At 39.0% G+C, this 23088-nt stretch overlaps 1 protein-coding gene across 2 annotated transcripts in view; it reads right to left on the reverse strand.

The window, feature by feature from the left end:
• KDM5A (lysine demethylase 5A) overlaps positions 1–23088 on the reverse strand; it is a 49352-nt gene that overhangs the window by 13488 nt on the left and 12776 nt on the right. For both annotated transcript variants that reach the window (XM_056339218.1, XM_056339219.1), the window contains exons 8-22: positions 21280–21438; positions 18797–18916; positions 17530–17688; positions 15745–15926; positions 13818–13980; positions 12880–12999; positions 11448–11642; positions 11134–11315; positions 10755–10879; positions 10355–10505; positions 7395–7512; positions 3826–4181; positions 3177–3315; positions 2068–2247; positions 490–651 (exon numbers count right to left, since the gene is read on the reverse strand). In XM_056339218.1, the coding sequence (XP_056195193.1) occupies positions 490–651; positions 2068–2247; positions 3177–3315; positions 3826–4181; positions 7395–7512; positions 10355–10505; positions 10755–10879; positions 11134–11315; positions 11448–11642; positions 12880–12999; positions 13818–13980; positions 15745–15926; positions 17530–17688; positions 18797–18916; positions 21280–21438 (2511 nt within the window). The remainder of the gene's footprint in view (positions 1–489; positions 652–2067; positions 2248–3176; positions 3316–3825; positions 4182–7394; positions 7513–10354; positions 10506–10754; positions 10880–11133; positions 11316–11447; positions 11643–12879; positions 13000–13817; positions 13981–15744; positions 15927–17529; positions 17689–18796; positions 18917–21279; positions 21439–23088) is intronic.

The raw sequence follows: 23088 nt of genomic DNA on the forward strand, positions 1-23088 counted from the left end.
CTTTGTTCCCAGAGAAAGGGCCGCCAGATGACAGCAAATTCTTCTGATAAGCTGCATCAATATCCTCCCAACAAGGAGGAATCAAATAGAACATTCCCCCCAGCCCAGTTTCTATGGCCAAGCGTTTACAGGCTGCCCTCAAAATCAACCTAACCAAATATACCTTGGTACTGTTCAAGAGAGTTGTCCCTCATTCCACATTATTTTGATGAGATGTCAATGAGTGCCAGTAATATCAGATGAGCAGCTACACATATTAACACAAGACCATTTAAGTCTTACCCATAGCCCAATACATTAAATACCAGCACTTACTCTGAACCGTGCTTCCCTCTACTTTCACTACAGCTAAAGCTGAACTATATTCTTGTGTCAAACATATTTTTTTCAGTGAAATTAATTTATCAGTTCTTCCATAAGATTTCTCCACAGATCAGAGACAAATTAAATCCACGTTACCAGGAGGCAATACTTTTCACTGCTCCTTACCACAGCTGCGGTATCCCTGGCCTCCTCCAGCCCATCCTCCAATTCACTTAGGGATTCCAAGTCAAGATCTTTCTCCTTTTCCTTCTCCATCAACTCCTTTGCCCTCTTCCGTCTGTTCTTACTGCTCCCATAAACACCAATATCAGTCCGAGGGCTCAGAACCTGTAACCACCAAGCAAACTTATAGCATCAGAATCAAGGATGCCAAGAAGAGAAAAAAGTTCTAATCCATAATTATGGATTTCAGGGACATATATGAGAACATCTACTAAAGGAATTACAAGAGAGTCACCAGAGAGCAAAAAATACTCAGCAATCTAACACCTTTGATATCTGTCACTTAATGCTAGGAAGAGCAGAAAAACAGAAAAAGATACAACTATTTCAGAAGTATAGAATTTGTATGTAATCAGCATGACGTGGCAGGTCAATCTGAAAGCCACTGTGTTTTCATGATTAAATTAAAATATCTATTAAACTATCATACCTATAGCTAACTGAAATACTGTACACAGATATCAGTAGTTTAACATTCACTTCAAGCACCTTCATCAAGTCTTAAAGATCTGCCACGATTTGTATCAGAAATTTGGCTGATGTAAAAACTAAAAAAATATGCTATAAGCCTTTTGGTATCAAACATGAGAGGCTGCAAAGCATTTTTAAGAACAAGAATTAAATTTTAAGTCATCTTGATTAGTTGAAAGGCATACTTGAATCAAAATCTAACAAATTAAATTCAATATAGTAAAGTTCAAAATGATACATTTAGAAAAACAGTCAAATGCAAAACCAGAACATATTAGGCAGAAGAATACAGCAAAAAAAATTTGGACCTGGAGGGCATCACAAACTGAGCAGAAATAAATGTGATGTTGTAGCAATAGGGGCAGATCCCATGGGAAACCTTAAACTGCAGTATCGCCTTTGAGACACAAGATGCAATCACTGCATTTCATGTGGCACTAGGGAAGCCACAGTGAGAGGATTCTGTCTGGTTTTGGACACCACACCAACAGTGAAGACAAACCACAGGAAACAGCAATGAGATAAGAGTATGAAAAATACAAACTACAAGAAAGAGTTGGAAGAACTTCAATTGTTTTCCATAGAAAAAAGGGAAGCTTGTCAAGCAGATATGATAAATCTTCAAACACATGAATGATTTTTATTAAAACAAAGACAGTGACTACAGCTTATAAAATATCTAATCTATTCTCCCAGAATTTAAGCAGTGGAACAAGTTAAAATATTCACCTGTTAAAGACAGTTTCTATGACCATTTCAGGCCTCCATTTCTACAACTACACAAAAAAGATAAATCCTTTTCTTTCCCTCCCAAAAAGGAGAGTTTTAATTTGTTTCTGCAAAAGTAACAGCTGAGGTTGTCTATAGGTAAAACAAGACTAGCCAAGCAGACTTTTTCACCCCTTTCACCTGAGAACAGCTGAAGTTTATTATATTCTATTCTCAAAAGGATCTGTAATCTACTGTAATTGAACCAGCTGCTCCTTCCAGACCACAGAGGGCCATTAAGACCAGTTTCTGAAGGCTGATACAGAAGTGTCTGTTGCTCACCTGTAACAGGCTGTAGCTTGAGTTCTTCTTCAGAAAGGTCCTTCCTGTGCGCTCCCGCCAGGCACGTGCTGCAGCTACCTGTGATTCCAGCTGTGGCAGGGCATCAAGACGCACTGGTATTGGGCGGCCTTTTGCAGACAAGCTCTCCAGTTGCTCCAGGTAGGCATAGTTGCTCCCATTCTGGAGTAAAAGAAATGTTTCTAAACCAACAATTCGTCCATTGTATCAGTAGCCAGCTTAATTTCAAGCCATACACTATCTTGTCACTGACTAAAATAAGAGTTGCATAGGAAAGGAAAGGAGGGCAATGTTTCAATCTTACTGGTATTTAAAAAAACCCATCTCATACAGTTTTTATTTTAAAAGTCATTCTGACATGGCCAGCTGGCTTAGTGAGTAAGATAACATTCCATTTCTAGATGGCTGCCTTAAATGCTGTCTGCTTAACAGCAAGCTACTATATCTGAGAATTGTACAGGGACTGATGTGAAATCAATTGGGATTCTCACTTCAGTTCCCAACAAATACCTTATATAAGGATAGCAGTTGCAGTCCAGAGATCAACACCTGTAAGTATGACAGAAGCCATGTCCCTTTTGGATCAAGTTAAGTGGGTTTACCGATAGAAGGGGAGGCTACTGAACTAACGATGTCATAACTTTATTTCAGATAGAAAATTTCAGCCATCACTGCCATGGGGGAGAACACCACAAACAACAAACCATTTCCATAGCCAGCTCCAAAGCTGAAGATCTGTGAGCAGAATGTCTTCTGCTGCAGCCAAGTATTTTCAGTGACAGTACGCATAACAGTTTCAATACCACATACCCACCCTTTAAGAGTTACATTTGTATCATAATGAATTTGCGGGCTTTTACATCCCCCATGAAACGCATAAAAGGAAGGAAAACAGAAACTGGATAGCCAATGGGGAAACACAAGCACAAAAAGAAAGAGAAATTCAAGCACATGAGCTACGGTAAGCACATTCAACAGCTATAGCAAGGCTTCCCTTCAGGTCACCTTTTGTGAATGGAGGGGCTAGGAATAAACAACATCTAAATAAAAGGATGCAAGCAGAAGATTCCAGTCCCGGCTGTAACCCCTACCTGAATGGCCTCCACTTTAGCTGTCCAGTCTCTAGCCCGCTGCAGGGCTTCTTTCAGTGCCAGCACATTGGGCAGGTAAGCAGGGATGTTCTTTGCTTCATTCACAATGCCCTCCAGAGCAACCACACTTTGGCGCGGCCTAGGGTAAGAAAAACCCAATTCCAGCCTTCTCTCAATATGTCAACTACATCCATATGAATTTGACAGGCTGGTAATGCAACTTCATCACTATACTGCAGTGCAGGATACCATGGCTCTATTCTTCAAGGGTGCTACTGGCTACCAAAGAACAAAGAGGTGAGAAAGCTGACGGACTTTGCACAATCAAGTTCAAAAGGGCACAGCATCAGAGCTCCTTTAACATTGAGGAAGCTGCCTTGTGTAGCATACTCAAGTGTTTTTAGTTGAGGGGGATGAATACCAAAGACAGCAGCAACACTCACAGCCTCCTAGCACTGTGCAACATGATAAGGAATCAACTCTTCTGCAACTCATCAAGTCCAACTCTTGAGCAGTTAAACTGCTGGAAGGTAAAAAAACCAAAATACACTAGTTTCAAAGCCCCCAGCTTCTCAGCACACTCCTCAAAAGAGGCTGAGAATCCCAGAAGTGTGTAACATATAAGAACAGTTTGCAAAGGAACACTCACCTGGCCTGCAGGCAGACTTTGGCCTTCTCCTCCCACCTCTCCGAGACTGTTAGCAGCTCCTGCAACTCAGCCATAGCTTTCTCTACAGCATGGTGCGGTGCCAAGCCCACACCTGAGTCAATCAGCTTCTTCATCACATCTAGGGTGACCCTCTGGGGATCCAAGAGGGTGGATCTCACCTCATCCAGCCACCGTGCCTGTTGCAGTTCTTGCTTCAGCCTTGGCAATTCAGGAAGTTCTACATAAAGGCCAGAGCCCAGGTCTATCAACTCTTGCAGCTTGGAAGAGTCTGGGATCTCATCCATCATAGCTTCTTGAGCACGCTCATGAAATTCTTCTACATCATCAAGCAGATTCTGAAGTAACAAACAGTACAAATCAACTAGAAAAGAAATGTCCATAGAACCAAAAGGGAAAGTTGACTGAGGGAGCAGTCATCTGTGAATTTGTATGTGATCATCACATAATCAGTCACAGCTTCTACACACAATGCCAGCTAGCTGTCACAAGCCTGACACATATTAAGTAACAGACCCTCTAAACTCATTCGGTGGCCTGTTTCATACACTAGGCACATTAGCTGCATCAAACCCTGCACCTAAAATAGTACGACCGCAACTGCCTACAGCTCCCAACAAAACAGAGTATTAAGTGTTGTGCAACCAACGTTAATTTCAAAATAGTGGTGGGAAAGCGGACCTCTGCAAGCAGATTATCCTTTCAATCTAGCATTATGACATTACAGTAATGATGGTAATACACAACAGAACAACACATGCTGAGGAGAAAGAACACACCAGAGTTGCACACGGACATGAATACCAGAAGATCATTAAAATAATGATGGTCAAATTTGTAATTACTATTTCCTAAAGCAGGCCCACCACTTAAGCACATCAGGATTTTATTGCACAAAAGAAAGAAGTGAAAATGCAAAATCCTCTAATAAAAGGAGACAATTTCAGAGAAATCCAACTGCACTGCTGCAGTTGTCCCCATCCTCATGTTTTGGCACTGCAATGATAAAAATCAAAGACAGCAAACAGACAGGAAAATCTCTGCAGGAGATTCATTCAAGGTCATTCAACCAGTATACTCAATTGATTAACTCCTGAGTCTCTTACAAAGTGGCAGGTATTTCTCATGGCTAGTCAATGGCACAATAAGGAGCAAAACCTGCATTTCCTAACCTAACCCTTAGCTTTCTGCCCTTATTGTCTGGTGTTGTTTTTTCATGACTGGAAACCAGAAGGCATTTACAAAAAAGAACAAGATCCACATTATAAAGATTTTGATTCAGGGAACATATGCTGAATGCTTTATAGTGACAAATTATTAAGTTTAATAATTATAATGCCTTTTATGTTAGAAAATACTCATCATCCAACATGACAATTATTTTGCAATTCATAATGATGGATAATTGCATTCAAATGCCATGCTGAAAGTTAGTGAGTGCTTAGGCATAAATGATCATTATCTGACTTCGTTCAGAAACTAGGAGACTATGGTTTGTAACCAGTAAAATGATAATATTTATTTTATTGGCTAGTGATTATGTTGAAGCTTCAAGAACATACACATGCACAGAATACTTCAACAGAACCAGTTTCCTAAGGCTGAGCAGCAGTGGGAAAAGAGAATAGTTGGGAGAAAATATTTAGACAAAAACACCAATTAAAACTGTCAAGAGTTTATTGCATGTCCACAGCTCTGTCATCAAAGAATTATGTCTTAATTATAAGAAGGTTTTAAATACATTAGAAAAAAAAATCTCCTTTGAGAACAATCGTATAGGTCTATTAATAGATGATGATAAAATTTCATGAGTAAATACTAGTAAATATTTCTGGTTTGTATGTGGAAAGAAGTGTAGTAAAATCATCCTATCATATGAGGATAACAACATACTTTCCACTATTAGCTGCTGGGAAAAGATTATCATCAACAGGCCTGGAAAATCTGTATCCTGGAGTCCTACAGATTTCTGAAGGTACTTCTTTTCAGCAACAACATGCCAATATTGTAATGACAAGAAGTCCAATATAAAGTCTCTCTGTGACACCAACATTGAGTTACCATGGAAAAGTTAATACAGAATTCATTAATTAAGATGGAGATAATTAACACTAGTAAACACAGAAAAGAGGCGTTCTCAAACAAGACTAACATTTTTAAACTGTATGTTTGGTTATTTAGTAGCTGCTGCAGATATGGTAATGTTTAGAATTTTAGGCCCTCAATCTAGCACAATAGAACATTCTTCTTGAAATTGTTATTGACAGAGAACATGTGTGTTAATAAATGATTAACATACATCAAGAACCATTTCTCAAGCTGAAAAATCTTTATTGTTTCTTGAAGGAGTTTTCTAGAACTTGGTTAGTAGGTGAAACACTATTTAACATTTCATCATCAGTGACAGAGAAACAAATTAAGATTGCTGCTGAAAACACTTGCTACGATACAGACTGCCAGAGTGATAAATGATAATAGCAGCCAGGGGAATCAGTACGATCTGGATTACTTATTAGTCTAGATCCATTCAAAGACAGGTGCAAAGATATATACATGAAGGACAAGAAACACGGGCTGTGCATACAGATTAAGGAGGCTGTAACCTGGAAAACAAGGCTGAGAAGTATTTACAGAACAATTGCCAATGTGGTACTGCTTTCCCTCTCCCCTAAAGAAACACATCAATGTAATCTTCAGAAGTTTCCACAAAAAACATAAAGGGTAGGATTTAATCAGGAATTCCACCACTATAGAGAGCATTAACAGTGCTGGAATAGGAGTAACTGCTTCAGAGAGATAAAACTGGGCCATCTGGACAGTGACAGGTGGGAGGGATCTTTTACCTTGGTTTAACTGAAGTGAGACCACTACATCTGACAATGCCCATTGCAACAGGCAGCTTAGAAAACGAATGCATTGTCACTTAAAGTGCTCTGTTTGCTTGCCTAAATGCCGACTGCATGGGCAATACCCCATCAATACCCCACACTGTCTGAGACTGCTACACAAGAGCTAAGGTATTCTTTGAAGATGGCAACAGAGGCCAGGTGAAATACTTCAGAGTATCTCACAGGGCACTAGATACCCACGCTTAAGGTCCCAAATTTAGCCCTACATATTCAATGGTATGACTATACTGGCATGAAAGTACAAATGCTGTCATTGCCCACTTAGCGACATGCTTATAAATGAACTGGAAACGGATGTTACCATTCCATTATGGACAGGCAGCAACATCATCAGCAAAACTCCAGTAACACCAGCAAGATTACCCAGTAAAGCAGGGAGACACTGAGCTACATCTTTCCAGAGTCTTTTACTTTCTTGAGGCCAGGGGTATCATTGCAAAGCAGCTATCTGCTTTACATGAGAAGCTAGACATTAAACACCCCACTCAATCCACCTCTGCCAGTGCACAACTGATTCTTAAAGAAAAAAGCCTTTCATCCTTTACACCAGGCAACGTTATCTGTTTAAAAAAAATCTCAAAACCACAAAAACAGAACAAAGTAAAAAGCACGACATGATCTGAGGAGCAGATGCAAACTTACCTTCACTTGTCGGGCTTGGCTGATAACACAGGGCAAGCTGAACAACTGTTGTACGAAAGCTTTAAGCTCCTCCATAGTTAGCTTGGTCCGTGTCCTTCCACTATCTTGGCTCTGTCTGCTGTATGAATGGACATAATTAAACAATATTAGGTGAAAGTTAAGATTATAATCCCTGGATTTACTCCCAGTGACAAAACTAACAAGATTACTGAGAAGTTACAAAAAAAAAATTCATCACTTAGTTTAAAGAAATCAAACTCCACAAGTATTCCAAAATCTTGAAAACTAAGTCTAACGTAATTCCTCTAAGCATCTTCAAGAGAATTTACCCTGCTTTTCAGATGTAGCATTGTCTTTCAAATTGAGTTTGTTCAAAAAAGGTAGAACATAGCTCCAAAAAGCCTCCTTTAGGCAGCTCAAGAGGTTGACTGCCATGACAAGCACTGACAAGACATCTGAGATAAGTAACAGCAACAAGCTCTGAAAGTAGTGTTATGTTCTAGAGTGCTCTCTCTTGTAGCCAGAGAAACTGGCCTTGCAAGAGGAGAAGACTGCTACTGAGTAGGATGTGCTCTGCAAAGACACTTCCATTAAGTATCACTTGAATAAAGTATAACAAGCCCGCTCTGTGTGGTAAAAGACTTCCAAGTGACACACTGCACAAACTAAACATTTGGTATACATATCGCTGGCAGGCACAACTTCACAACAGGACAGATTTGAAAACACTGAAGAGTTGTTCCCTGCTAGTGAATCCACATTTTATTACTACAGAAACATTAAAGAAAAATAAAACTCCATCTTTCAAACTATGGACTTACATGTAATTGTAAAAGTAAAATTTAGATTAATGATTAAATATAATTACAGCCTATCTGAAACTCAGAGGGGAAAAAAACACTGATGACAGACAGGATGGAGTAGTAGCTGCGCTGAGCCTGCTGTGCCTCCAATATTCCTGCAGAAGAGTGAATGGTGTGGTGCTCCGAGACACCACTGTAGGAGGGCACCCCTCTGAAACACTGCACTGGCGTTGTGTCCCTAATCCAACCATGGACTGCCACAGCACAAACAAAATGATACAACTGTCCCTGCCTATGGAAACAACTTTCAACAGTGGAGAGACACACAGAACTGGAATATTGGATACATCTTCACAGGTACGCATCACCTATTTTTCAGGTTAATATATATTATCAGATGCACAAGGAATAGATTTTCTTTTGCTACATTTGAGCATGAGTTTACTGCTCCTTTAATCCCTGCCAAATTGTTCTGTTTGAGCACTCATTTTTATTTTGCTTTTTTAATAACCTTATCCTCTGTGTAAATGTGATCCTTCTCAACGCATTAAATACGAACACAAATGTTAAAAGAAGCTGAACATGATCTTATATTTAAATTTCCTAGCACTGTTCAAAGATTTCAAAAATCTTTCTCAAACCTCCATTTTGTAACATGTTGCTATTTGGCATACAACAGCCCTCAGATGTATATAAAAGTCCTTTTTTTTGCCCCACAGAATTCTCTCAGCTTTAGATAAGACACAGCATTGAAAGTCGTCAGATCTTTCCACCCCTTGTGTTTCTTGGGGTAGTGCTGGAAATAATTAACTGAAGGCAAGTCTGTTGAAAGAAGGCCAACAACCACAGCAGAGGGAAGAGCAGGCAGCAAGAGAGCAGGAACACCTGCGAGCTACCAAAAAAGTTAAACCACATTAGGAACAGGGTAATGCAACCCCTGTAGCACGTTTCCCTCACCCAGACCAGTATTTTAAGTGACCGTACCTCCATGGTAGTGGAATCCTAACAAGCAATAAAAACCAAACAGGACAGCCTTCCTTTCCCTTCAAACATAGTAAAAATGCTTCTCTCTTTTATAATAGCCTTCCAATCATATCAGGTATTATACTTGGATCTGTGGTGTAACTCTAGCATTTCAGTGTTCAAGCAATTATGATATGCGTTATGTTTTGTGTAGCAAATTTGGGTATTATAATTAACAAGGTATTCATTTAATGGGACTTCTATTCAGTGCACAGAACGTGTAGGAGAGAAGGAAGAACATGTTGCTGAAGGCTCATGAAAGCAGAACAAAGGGACACATCCAGCAGATTGCTGAGGTAGGGTCAGGGGACAGAGTAACACTGACACAGCCACAGGCTAGGCAGGCAATACAGAGAACCAAGGGAGTCTAACTAAACTGCCCAAAGTCACTGAGGCAAGCCACTACTTTCAACCACACATCACTGCCTCCCATGGTCCTTCCCAAGAAGTAAAAGACTAGCTCAAACTATGAGGGCTTTTTGCTCTGCTACACTGCTCTGCTCCCCAAGATCCTCTTGTTCCAGTCAATGCTGGCAACCTTTGCATCTTCCAGTAACTCCATCAGCATCACAACATGTTCTGCAATTTGAGAACAGCTGGCAAATTTATAAGTATTTTTGAGAAATGCTGTACTGTAAGATACAGCTGCACTTGCCTTATCAACCATAACTGGTATTTCCTAGTTCTCAAGCATTTTGCTTTGCAATCCAATGTCTTAACAGATTTTCTTTCCATGGCTTTAAGCTATGTACTTAGCCATGCTACTTAAAATATATTCATGTCAAGACTTCCTCTGCATTTTTTTCTCTAGTCTTTTCCTACAACTCTCCCACACATTCAGAGAAACACCTGATCAGTGATCAAACACAACTCCTCCAAAAGCTTTCACATTTCAGTACCCAAGTCAGCTGAATATGTTTAACACATTCCAACCAAGTCCACTTTTTTGGCCCCTTGTGTATCTGCCTGCTCCACTGTATCTGCCTCCTCTACCTCTCAATGAGTCAGCACTGCAGACAGGAAACACTGACAGAAGTTAGTAGGCACTGACACCTCAGGATTCTTACGTTTCCAGATCCAATCAAGTAACAAAACAGACAGATGGAAACTGTTGGAAAAAAATGCCTGTCCTACCTGTGTTTTTGCTTTTTGCTCAGAAGCAGCTGTGCTACTGAAGCACAGGTCTCTGCTTCTTTCACAGCATCTCTGAGCCTGCGGAAAAGATCATTCTCTGGATATTTCCTGTCTTCAGCATCCTCCAACATTACTCTCAGCTCAATCACATCTGTAATAACAGTACAGAAATAATTTGTATGCAAAAACAAAAGAGATTTTAGACTGCTTTAAAGGCCTTCAATCAAGGTTCCAACTCGTTCAAGGCTAGTTCAATTTGAAACACACAATTAGTTGCATTACACTCTCAGATTAGCTCATTTCTTTTTTCCACTAAACAATACACAGCATTTATCTCATTAAATGTAACACAGAAGAAATGTGTTTCAGGACATCCTACTATGAACAACAGAAGTCTGACCTTTCTTGTGGTTGAGACTGGCAGACAGAGCTTCTGTAACTCTACTGACCCAGGTGTCATAAGACTGTGCTCTAACTTTCACTCCATACAGCAAAGAAGGAAGGTCTTCTAGTGGGTAACGGTACCTGGAGATATGGAAGGAAAATAAAGTATTAATGCCCGTACAAAAGCCAGGATATTGCTTATATTGCGTTTTTCCAGCCACAACCAGGCCAGAAAGACAGAACATACATAATACCTGTGGCCCTGGAATGAAGAAACTAAAGAGGATAAAAATACTCCGTAAAGACAGAAGTGTGGCCAAATGTTGTATTTGGTCACTGGTCTCCAGCAAACTACTGAATATGGAAGAAAAGCAGGGGAAAAAAGTTCTGTGTACCTTAGACACTTCTTCTGCATGGGACATGGACATAAATCAGACGGATGGTATAAGCATACCAGACGCTCAGGATTACAGGAACATGTAAGAGCTGACAAGAAGCATGTGGTTCTGCAAGCTGTGCACTGACGCTCATCATCTGGAACCAGTTCAAACACCTCTTCTTCAGACATCAACACACCCTAATAAACAAACAGGCAAGACACTTGCTATAAAAACTCTAATCCAGGGAGGGGGGGGGGGGGGGGGGGGAGAGCAGGAGGGAGCCAAAAGTTCTTTTGCAAGCAAAGTAAGAGTTGTCTATTGTTACTCACCATCTGTACAACAGACTCCCTTAACCGTGTCTCTTCCTCTATCATTAGAGTCATCTCCTTGCAGACCATGGCAGCCAGCCCAACATCCAAGCACTCTGGATCTGCAGCCATCTTGAAGATCAGCTCTTCATGGGAAAAAACACAATGACGTCCTAGCCTTCGGTAATGACTCACACACTGACGCCCAATGGGAAGCTACAAAAAAAATCCCGACATCTGTCATACTGGGAAAAGACCTTTCAAGATGATCTCCTTTCAAGTTGATCTCTTACCTCCCACTTTCCTTGCTTTGACAAAATCTGAGAAAAGACTGAGACCAAGAGACATATCTTATGGGACAAAGCCAATTATAACAACCTTAAATCATGTTACAGATGAGGACAAACAGGGTACCCATGTTGTGGGGGCATCTACCGTATTACGTGCCTAACTTTCAGTCACAAGTGTAAGAGTTGTCCTAAGTTGTTTTTACTCCCAGTCCAAAGAACTAGCACCAAAAAGGAGTCATCTAGTCTATGCTAAGGTGAATGCACTGCCCTCTGGATATTACACATGGACATCAACATTTAACGCAAGATGCCTAGAGTTAACCAAAATCAATATTACTTATTTTGTCCTTTTAAAATAAAAAATATAAATTGCTACATGAATTTGCTATACAGATTTCTGGTTACATTTTGCATAAACAAAGGGAACTTCACACAGTTGGTGTGAGTTTAGCAATTTTTCACAGAAGTTATGCACAGATTACATCATGAGCACAGGAGAGAAAAAGAACACTGACACACTGTCAGTCCTGCAGATAACTTTTCTGACAAATGAATAAATTTCTCTGATTAAGGACTGAAATTCCCATTTGAAAGTAGCAAAATAGACATTAGAGAGAGATAAACTACAAATGAGATCATAACTTCAAGCTGTAAGCCCTGGACAGTGATAGGACGCACTTTTGACAACTTAAGAGTCCACATAAGCTATGCTCTGATGTGGCACAGCTATTAGAACAAGAACTAACACGATTAAAATGTACAATGAGCTGGCACAGAAGGAGAACAAAAGACTGTTTTATGCCTACCTCCTAACATTCACGTAACGACTATTCAAGATAGCACATTAATCTGTATCAAATTCAGAAAGAGGCATCACAGAAGGACTAGCTAAAGGCACTGTGGGATGTCACTTTTTTGCTTAGATCAATACCTAAAATAAGATCACATGCCAAAGTTTCAGCTTGAAGCTGCTAAAAATTATGTGCTTATCAAAATTATTTTGCATAATGCAAACTTACATCAGTCTTTAACCATTGTACCAGGAACTATAAACATAAAACATGCTATGTGAGTTAAGACTGTTCTTCAGATAATTAAGTCACTAACACACTTCTTGAGAAGATCACCACGGAGATACAGCAAACATATACAAAAGAACAGACCCAGTCAGCAGTGCAGAAGTTCACAGCTTCAGCAAAGTTATATCCCTGGTTAAATCCAGAGTGATAGGCACGAGGAAAGGTCACAACAAACTCGCCAGCACACTGATTGGTCCTGTATACCTAATACAAGTGAAGAGAAAGGAAAAAAAACCATGAAACTTACAACAGAGTTTAAGACATAATTACAAGATGTTTGAACACCTCTTTCTTCGTCCTATAAAACACCATAGGCAATACAGCTACACCAACAGTGGTAAGAAGACAGAACCAATCCTTGAAGTGAATCCTCAATTTATAGCCTTACTCAAAAAAGCTGAATATATAAGCCAACAGTTGAAAATTTTCTTTACAAATCCCCAAAAGGATGTTTCTCTATCATCATTCAGTCCATTGCACTACAAAGTACATAAGCTTCTGGAAACAGTTTATGGTTTGCTTTGTTGGGGTATTTGCCAGGGGAACAAATTTATATTAAGACAAAAGCAAATGATAGTGACTGCTGCTTAAATAAGGTCTGCAGTCAATTATGTTTGGTCAGGAAAGCATTTTGTAATGCTGAGATTTCTAATGAACACAAGACAAGTATTTTACTACCAAAAGATATTAAAAGCATTTCACAGACAAATTTTCTGCTATGGTGGGGTAAGGGCTTTTTTAATTAAAATTTAACACACACATACACTTGTTCTGTAAGATATTTTATGTAAGAAACTTGGCACACTCACTTCTGATATAAGATAATATAAATCTTGTGGTGAGTCTAGGGAAGACGCTAGAAAACAGCTTGAAAAAACACCCTATAGCTAATGAACTGAGTATGTATAAACGTCCACCATAAAAATTCTTCAGAGTATGCCAAACCATTGTTACATGAACCTGGCACAGAATGACGAGTGCATAGGAGTACTTATGTAAAAAAATGCTCATGTGCTACTCACTGGTACACCATGTTCCATCAGTACATTTGGGTTCATAATAGTGACCAGCTGATGCAGGAGATCAGGCTGGGATTCAAATAGCTCAGGAGCCAATTCCTTCATCACATCTTCTAGCTGCTCTGCTGCATGAGAGGGCACACCATACCATGTCTTTGGCTCTCCCCTAATAAAACACAACCACAGTAATAAATATATTAAAGGAAAGTAATAATGCCATCCAACTGCAAAGTACACCTCAAACCTAGCACCACTGTCCACACAAGCCAAATATTTTGCATATAGACAGAAAAGTTTCTTTAATCAACAAACATCATCTTCAGGATGTATTATTCTGATCTGAAAAATCAATTACACTACAACACAATTCTCAAAATACCTGACAGTAGATTTGCCATGAAAAGCCTAACATGGAAGATAATTGTCATTTACCATGCTCTACACAGACAGAATGGGCAATTATTTTCCTTTAGGAAGAAGAAAGCAAGCTTAAACAAAACCTTGGCCGTCACAGCTAACATTTAAGAGAAAAGAGATCATGGTACTCCTCCACTCAGGCTTGGAGTAGTAACATTCCTGAAACCAATGGAACAGTATACCAGCTAAGCAGAAGTGGAAAGAATAAAACACCAGACAGCGCAGTGAAATAATCCTCCTAATTTACATAACCGATTACTGAAAACCAGTGGCCCACTGGACTCTTAAGATAAAAAAAGAGACGCCTAAATGGTTGATCTTTTTCTTCCCTCATACTTAACAAGACCAAAAATAAACACAAAATTACTTGAGAACATACTATTCCAGTCCTGTCTTAACCAAAATAAACTGCAATAATCTAGTATCTATAGTGCTGAGGTTTATTTTATTATTTTATTAAGAAGTACTTTTATTAAGCAGTAGTCTGCTGAAATATCTGAAACCATTTACATAGCACTATTTAACTGTACTAATAATCTTGTCACTAACCATCCCACAAGTTCGATGAGGCACGGCACAGCGTTTTCTGTGCTTCCTACAGGCTTCAGTGACACCTGCTGGTAGACAGTGGTTTACAGCCAGTAAACTCCAGTGAGTAATTACTACTACTCTGCATCTGGGCTGCTGGAACTCACCAGCTGACATAAACCCTCACATACTAATCTAGTTAACAGCATGCTGAGGACAAGAACTGAGCTCAAAACAAAATTAATTCCCCGCCAGAGTCTGTGGATCAGATCTTGCTAGAAAACATGCTTCTCCAGAAACGTGCAATCACAGTCAAAAGACTATCAACTCATCTTTACCAGACATACAACAAACTGTATTCTAAAAATGTGCTTTACACAGCTTCTCCGCTCCTTCCCCCTGCTCCATCCACTGTGACCGAGCCTGATGAACTGGGAAGACTGCACTGCAAACAGTTACTATCTTTCAGGATTCTTTTCAAACACAAAAGCTGAATACCACAACACTTTTAGGATTGTTCTGAAACTCAGAATTACTTTCAAATTTCTCTTCGCTTGGCTAGTATTTCTATGTATAGATAGATCTGTTGCGGAACTGTCAGCTCAAATGCCTGTGTAAGCCAGAAGTCTCTATTTCCAGCATAGGAGCATACCAACTTTAAATCATAAAGCAGTGAACTGTTAACTCAGTTCAAAACCAAAAGCTTCCTTAGAAAAGATGTGAGCCTGTACAACATGATTTTATAGTGACTCTGGATTTTTGGCAACATAAGAATATTTAATCAGTTAATAAAAAACACTGGAATGTTTAAACAGTATCTGTATTCACTTTTAATAAGCCTCAGCTCAGAATATGGACCACTCATGACATTTAGCTTTTTGGTTAAAAGCGCCATCAGCATGCATAGGCACTTTGAAGTAGAACTAAAAATTTAATAACAGCAAACAGGGCAGCGTAAGGTAGACACAGAAAGGAGAGCCCATACCAATGCAAGTAGTTGATGGAATAGCTCCAGTGATCTTCAATATGCCAGCAAAATGAGGAGAAGCACATCCCTACGTACAGCCAAGGTACCTTCATGCCAGAGATATCTGCATTGATGTGAGCAAGGACTGATTGTTCTAGAATTGGCATATTATTCAAGTTCCAACCAGACAGCGCATAATCCTGCCAAAAAAAGAAGAAAATTAATTCTGAACAAATAAGAAGAATGTAAGGACACCAACTCCAGAAAAGGAAATTACAAAGAAAGAGATCAGCCTATGCATTTCTATAGTAGATAGTGGGCAATATTCTGCAACAATGAAGCATCAAAACTAGGAAATAACTCCTTAAATACCTTAGCAATTAATCAGACTAAGATTTAAAGCCAGTCCTAGTATTTCAACATGCTTAGCTCATCTTCTTTGCACCAAGGCTAATAAACTCAGGCTTTGATTCCCACCCCCCAAGTTTATAGGTTTCATGGTTTTCTGGTGGAACAAAATGCCAGCAATGCTAGTAGCAGAAGAACGAAGGATAGAAGTCTTCAATGAAATAGGATAACTTAACATGCTAAACAACACAGTGAAATTTATGTTATTATTTCAGCTTTTTGAAGACCTGCTTTACTGCACTGCAGTTTATCTTATCTTCTTTATATATTACTTTAGAAAGTTTTCTCAAAAGTAATTCCTACACACTCATTTCTGAGAAGACAGCATCACTAGTCAAGTGATCCCACCTTACCTTCAAATACACACAATTTGTACCTAAAAAAATGAGAATCCAAATAGACTGCCTTAAAAGCTCACAACTGTGCTTCAACATTAGTCTGCTTTCCACCTTAAAAAAAGCTTTTAGCACAGATTCACAGTCATCTTAGGCATATCCCATAGTTGCCGAAAGGACTGGTCACACACTCAGCCACATATTCCTGCTGTTTGCTTTGCTCTGACACTATAAAGACAATGCAGTGGCTCAGATGACTCAAGTGATCTGGCTAGAAAATACTTTTTTTAATTACTGCTTTCATACAAGTAGATCCACAAGCAGTTCTGACTCATTAAGCAGCTACACGATCACTGTATAGCCAACAAAGGTACAGGGAGGAAGATGCAGGTATGGACGGAAGACAATAATGAGCAGGATTACCTCTTCCAGTAAGCAGTATAAGTTGATCTGAGGCTGTGCAATCACAAAACAACAACTTTGCTCTCATTTTGTCTGAATTTAAAATATATAAGCAGCCATAAAATTGATATGCTAGAGTAAGGTCTGAGGAGAAAATAGGTAATATATTTACCAGATGTTCTGTATAGAATTTTTCATAATAGGATGCTATGTCTACATCTTTTCATTCTTACAGTATACAGAGACAGAAGCTAAATCCAATTAGTTAGGTTTACCTACTATGAACCTCCTAAGGAGGCAAGAATCCTGTTTCTGTAATCAAGTATGTAATGAAAAGGTTCAGAACAAGAAAAAAATAAATCTTATCCACTCGTACATGAACATACTGTAACAACTTGCACATCTTTGCCTGCTAAGTAATACAAAACAGGTGTGACATAAATCATGAAAAGTAGCTTATCTATCAGCAACCAGATCTGTAAAAGAACCAAAAATATCAGGTTAATGCCCAACCAAAAAGGAATGTCGTTAAGTGCATGCAACAGCCTTAAGTAATTTCTTCATGAAAAAAATCCACTCTCATTTCTGACCTAAATTCTTCCTGTGAAATCTTACGAAGAGCAAAGAATGGGGTCAGTTTGCATATCCTGTTCCTCACCTCCTCCTCCGGCATCAGCTTTCGTCGGCCATCCTTCACTGGGAATCCACTTCCAAAGTCCTTGGATGAGATATCAGCCCCATATTCCACAATGACATCTTCTTCTATGCTGCTCACCAATCGCCAGAATTCTTTTTCCACAAGTTCAGTGGGAACCATCTGAAAGTGGAAAAGATGTCAGTGTATGTGCAGGTAAGACCCAACATAAAAGTTATCATTCAAGCAGTAAATCACTACTAATCGCCCAGGAATTTTCAGACACCAAGGCCACTCCCTCTCCCCCTTCCATCTCTTCAAAGTCATACAGTTGAGTCTGTATCCTTAGTGGTAGCTGCAATACAACAGAAATAGGATGCCACGTCGTAAGGGATATAATGAATAAAACAAGATGGGGTTACCAGAAGTACAGCTAAAAAGAAGGGGCTAAGGAGACAGCCAGCAGAAGCCAAGCAGCAAACAGAACGAACAGAACCAAACTACTTCAGAGGATAATTATCAGAACTTCTGAGTAACAGTAAGGAAATTCAGATAAAGCACTGTGTTCAAGAGTGTAGTCTTCATATAGCTTACTACAACTATGACCTATACTCATTTATGAAGTTTATTTGTAAAATAAGCTTTGTTCCTTGGTTTCCTCCATGTCCCAAAGGTGTGTCAGAAACTGGAGTCCTTAAAAGGTAGAAGTTGTAGCACGAATGCCCATAAATTACCAAAGAACCCTGAGAGGAGAAGGAGCTTGGTGTTAACATGCAATCTACAGGACAGTGGAATCATGGAAGTGTGCCAAAGCAGAAATGCTAGTTTTAAAAACAGTGCTAAGATGCAGAACAAAAAAAAGTGATTATCAGACAGACTCAGTGCATTGACTTGTCTACAAGAAAACACAATGTATCAAGGGAGGAAGACAATGATTTATCCTCTGAACAAAATAAACCAATACAAAAGCCACAGGAAGGACAGGAGGAAGACCCCTTTGCCAAACAAGAACAAGATACTTGGTTCAATTAATCAAAAAGGGCAAGAACTTAAGAATACAGCTAATCAGGCATACCCTAACAAGAAATAAAGCTATCTTTTCATTACAGGAAAAGGGTGAAATGAAGTTGAAATGAGACTAGATGCCAGAAAGCTAAATCATTTGTTTACATGTTTGAAGCTTATGGTGCCTTTTTAAACAAAGCTAAGATGCCTCAGCAAAAATCCAGGATCAGCTGAAACCTCTTCTCTTTTTCCCCTACAAGGAATCACAACAAAAGTTGAAACTCACATGGACCGGCATGTTGAAATAATCAGACTTGAAGTTATCAGCCATTTCACCAAAGCTCTGGAGAGTATATTCCCTGACAGCTTGTTCAAATCCAAAGGCCTCACGGGGTTTGTTGCATTCCTAGGAGACAGAACATAAAAATACTGTTCCCTGCAGCACATTATGACACAGTTACATTTTGAGCAAAAAACCCCTAGTGTCCATCTGAGTCCTTACCAAACACAATAAGCTATCAGTTTTGAATGCTTTTCTCAGCTGAGGAAGTCCTGCCACAACAGAAACAGAACAGAATTAATTGTACAGAAGCTAATCTAACACGGTAAACCCCAACGCTACACACTTCTGCTTTCCTGTCCAAAACTAAGTTTCGTCATCTACTGCTGCCAGCCACAGAGTAAGACAGCACACAAGATGCTTAGACAACCATAAAACATTTCTTAGATGCACTGATTCAAGCACCTGCAGAATAACTGCACAGGAACAAACCCTGCAAGTGCTTCAGTCTTATCAAGTCAGCAAATCATCTACGGATTTAGCACTGTGAAAGCATGCAGGAGGAAAGAGGAAGAATGAAATTAAAACAGTGCAACACAGCTAACAACAAACATGATCCACTTGACAGAAAACCTCCGAGTCTTCCACTGTTCTGTTCCCATTCATCCCAAGAGCACAACAAATACTTGTTCACATTTCAGCTACTCTCCCCACCCATTTCTACAGTGTCCTTTTCAGCTCCTTTGCATCTGACACAATGTGTATATATACAAGACATTTGAACACAAACATGACACGTAGCTATCTGATAGTCAGCTGTTCAGTCATAAAGAAACAGGACTGGAAAGAAATTCAAGAGATCAGTAGTTTCTTTTTCTGCAAGAGGAACTATACTTAGACTATGCCCAACATTTATCAAAGTAGTTCTTAAATGGAGCCTGCAACAGAATCTACATCTGTAAACACTGTCAAACAATGTTGACCTGAATACATACAAAGAACTCTTACCCTATTCTTCCTAGCTTCTGTTTCAACACCCTGCTAACATTGTATTAAGCATCTGTGCACAATTACCATTTAAAGACTGACACAAAAAGCACTATTTCAAACATCCTGCTGCTGTTATTTATTTACTCTCCACTACATAATATAGCTATTTTTTTCCCTTCTTCCTCTTTCAATGCTTTTCCACAATTTTTCAAGTACTTCCTGTATAATTTGCTAGTAACAACTTACTTGGCACCTTAACTTTCCTGATTTTTTTCCCTACATGCATATTTTTCCCTTGGGAACAATCTATCTGTGTTTTTAGTAGTAGTAGTAGTGAGATTTCTTGTGAGTTTCCACACTTTTAAACCACTGCAATCACTATATTTACTACTATATTCTTTAAATTAACTCAACATTGGATTGCTGTAATTCGCTAATATTCCTTTATTGCTCTCTCAAGGGAACAACAAACAAGCAGCTTAATCCATTCTGTTAAGCCCAAAGGGTTAGTTGCATCTTTTCCCTTGCCTGTTAACTACGAATTTCCACCTCTCTCACAACAGCCTTTGCCTGAGTTCATCTGACAACCTAATCTCTCTTGGTGAAGGGTTAGAGAGCAGCGAGCTCATCCACCTCACTATGCGGCTGCACAACTATTCATACATCACTATAAAAAAAATAGCAGAAGCCTACAGCCGGGAAGGGTGTGGAGGATGTGGGGGGAAATGGGCATAATATACACGTGTGCAACTGCCACTTCTGAAAAAAAATCTAAAAAGTTAAAGCCAGTTATGAAATCACAGATTTAGAAACAGTAAACTTTCCTCCTCTGAATCCTACATCTACCGATTTCCTGAGCTTGCAAAATTTGTTTTCTTAAGACAAATACCAAGCCCATCAAATTATGTTTGCTGCCTTTAGGCTGTTGATCAGTTATGTCTTGGAACTTGGTAGCAATCCTTTCTTGAACAATGAAATTCAACTGGTTTACACTTTCAAAGCTTCAAGAACTCCTTTTTTAGTTTAAACCAAATTTAAAATAGCTACAAATTTTTAATTAGTTCTTTCACTTTCTGCTACAAGCTGTTCTGAACAATGCCATAATTACTTCCCAATAATCAAAGCTCTGTGTTACGCCCAAATGACATCCTTTGATTACTTCATAGTTAACAATGTCTCATCATTATGCTGAAGCACCTATCACAACCCAGTTCTCACCCTAATTTCCGACTACCAGCTCTTAGCAAAGGCCATAGTTTTAGCTGTCACATGGCTGTATAATAAACAGAGGTTATGCCCAAGCTCTAGAAGGAACTTTTCTCTCTCCTTATGGCTCATCAACCAAGAACAGTTGGAGATTCACCCCTTATTTAGACAATATTCCAAACAAAACTACAGCTTCTACCCAGATGGAACAGCTATATGCTAAACTACTCTTCTTCTGACCTTTCCAGGAACATAAGCATACATATAAAGCTTGAGCCGTTCTTTAACTGTACCTCGGCAACACACTTTGGACACCTCCAGTCACCCTTGGGTACATCAGGTAGAGGAGGAATCAAGCAAAAAGTGTGATAGCTGTCATCACATCCATCACACAGTAGCAGTTTGTCCTCATTATTTCCTCTGCCACAGAATAAGCAAACATACAGATCAACCTGTGGAGAAAAAATAGGAAAAAAGTTACAAAAGTTTCCTCATCCAGAACCTGCCTTCCTTAAACTAAGGAAACAAAGGATGTAATCCTGAAGTCAGACATCAACGCAGTCTTCCCTGGTTCTTGAGTAGCACTGATAATGAAGGATGTGCTTTTCAGCTGATTAGGTTCACATAGCTGTGTTAAATACTTGCTGTCAACCCCATCTCAGCCACACTAGTCTAGTTTAAGTATGCTGCTTCCTAGCTATGCAGTAATATACTAAAGATTGCTTCAGGTCTCTTAATTTTAAAAAATAATGCAGTTCAATTAAGCAACATATCATTTTCCTTTTTTAAAAAAAAATCCACAAACTCACCCTCATGAAATATCATGTCTAAAACACCAAACTAGTTGGGTTTTGTTGCAAGTATATATACAGGAGGGAGGATACCTTAGCAGACATTTTCAGGTTCTCTTCTCAAAACTAAAAATGCATTAAAATGGTGATCGTAAGAGAAGGCTATTCTGTGACACTTGCTAGTTATCACTGATAGTACCTCCTCTCCAAATTCATATTAACATATGCAACCTTGACGCTAGCCTAAGTGATGATCTGTCAGATACAAAGACTGCACTGAAATATATTCATAACAAGCAGATCCGCAATTATGCAATAACCACAAATAAGCCTCCTCGTCACGTAATAAAACATGTAAGTAAGATGTAAGTAAGACTATGATGATACTATCTGTATGTATCAACTGTATGTATCAAGAGGGGAGGAGATAAAAAGTTGTACTTTATTTCACAGTTAGCATTTCACAAAAAGATAAATGATAAATATAAACAAAACTGTACCGCAGTATTTTTCAGACAAGTTATGTAAGGCTAATGTATCACCTGTGCACTTCAAAGACTTCTTTCCTTGACGACCTCTCATCCAAGTATTAAGAAAGTGTGCAACCAAATAGTACTAAGTCACAGAATTACACAAGATTACAGCAATACAATTTGAAAACAGCAATTCTATTGCTACAGTATTTTCATCTTCTCTTACAAATATGAGTAAATGGAAAGAGTAAACAAATATAGCTTTCTATTAAGAAACAGAGACTAGACAAAATATTTTAACATTAAAGTACTTAAACAGAATGGTCACAACACATAACCTAGGAACACCATATACTCAGATGTAGTAGCACAATTAATCAGTCAAGTCACAAATTCTAACTTAGTTGCAACAGCATAATGATCTGTTTTTTAAATATCCAACTTCTCTCACGTTTTTTCCCCCAGGAGGCACTTCCACATAGAAAAATATGATTACTAGAGACTTTGGGTTGCCTTGGCCTTCTATGGTTGAAATTTAAAATAAGCTCTTGTAAGCGTTCTCAAGCTAATAAAAAAAGAACAGCTGAATTATTACTGAAGAGACTAGTTCTTAAGACATTAAAAGCAAGCATATCCATTCATGGTTGCTAAATTATGACACTAACAGTAAAAAAAGTCATGTGCTATGGAAGACGTTAAGAACTACTATACACTGCTTTTCCATGGTCACACATCAGAGTGGTAAAGATTCCGTTTTTCCCCTTAGGGGTTTCTCTTGCATAGACTTCTGTAACTACTTTCAACTCAAAAGACACAAAGGCTGGAATTGCTTTAAACA

The sequence above is a fragment of the Falco biarmicus genome, chromosome 5, assembly GCF_023638135.1.
Source record: "Falco biarmicus isolate bFalBia1 chromosome 5, bFalBia1.pri, whole genome shotgun sequence".
NCBI lineage: Eukaryota > Metazoa > Chordata > Aves > Falconiformes > Falconidae > Falco > Falco biarmicus.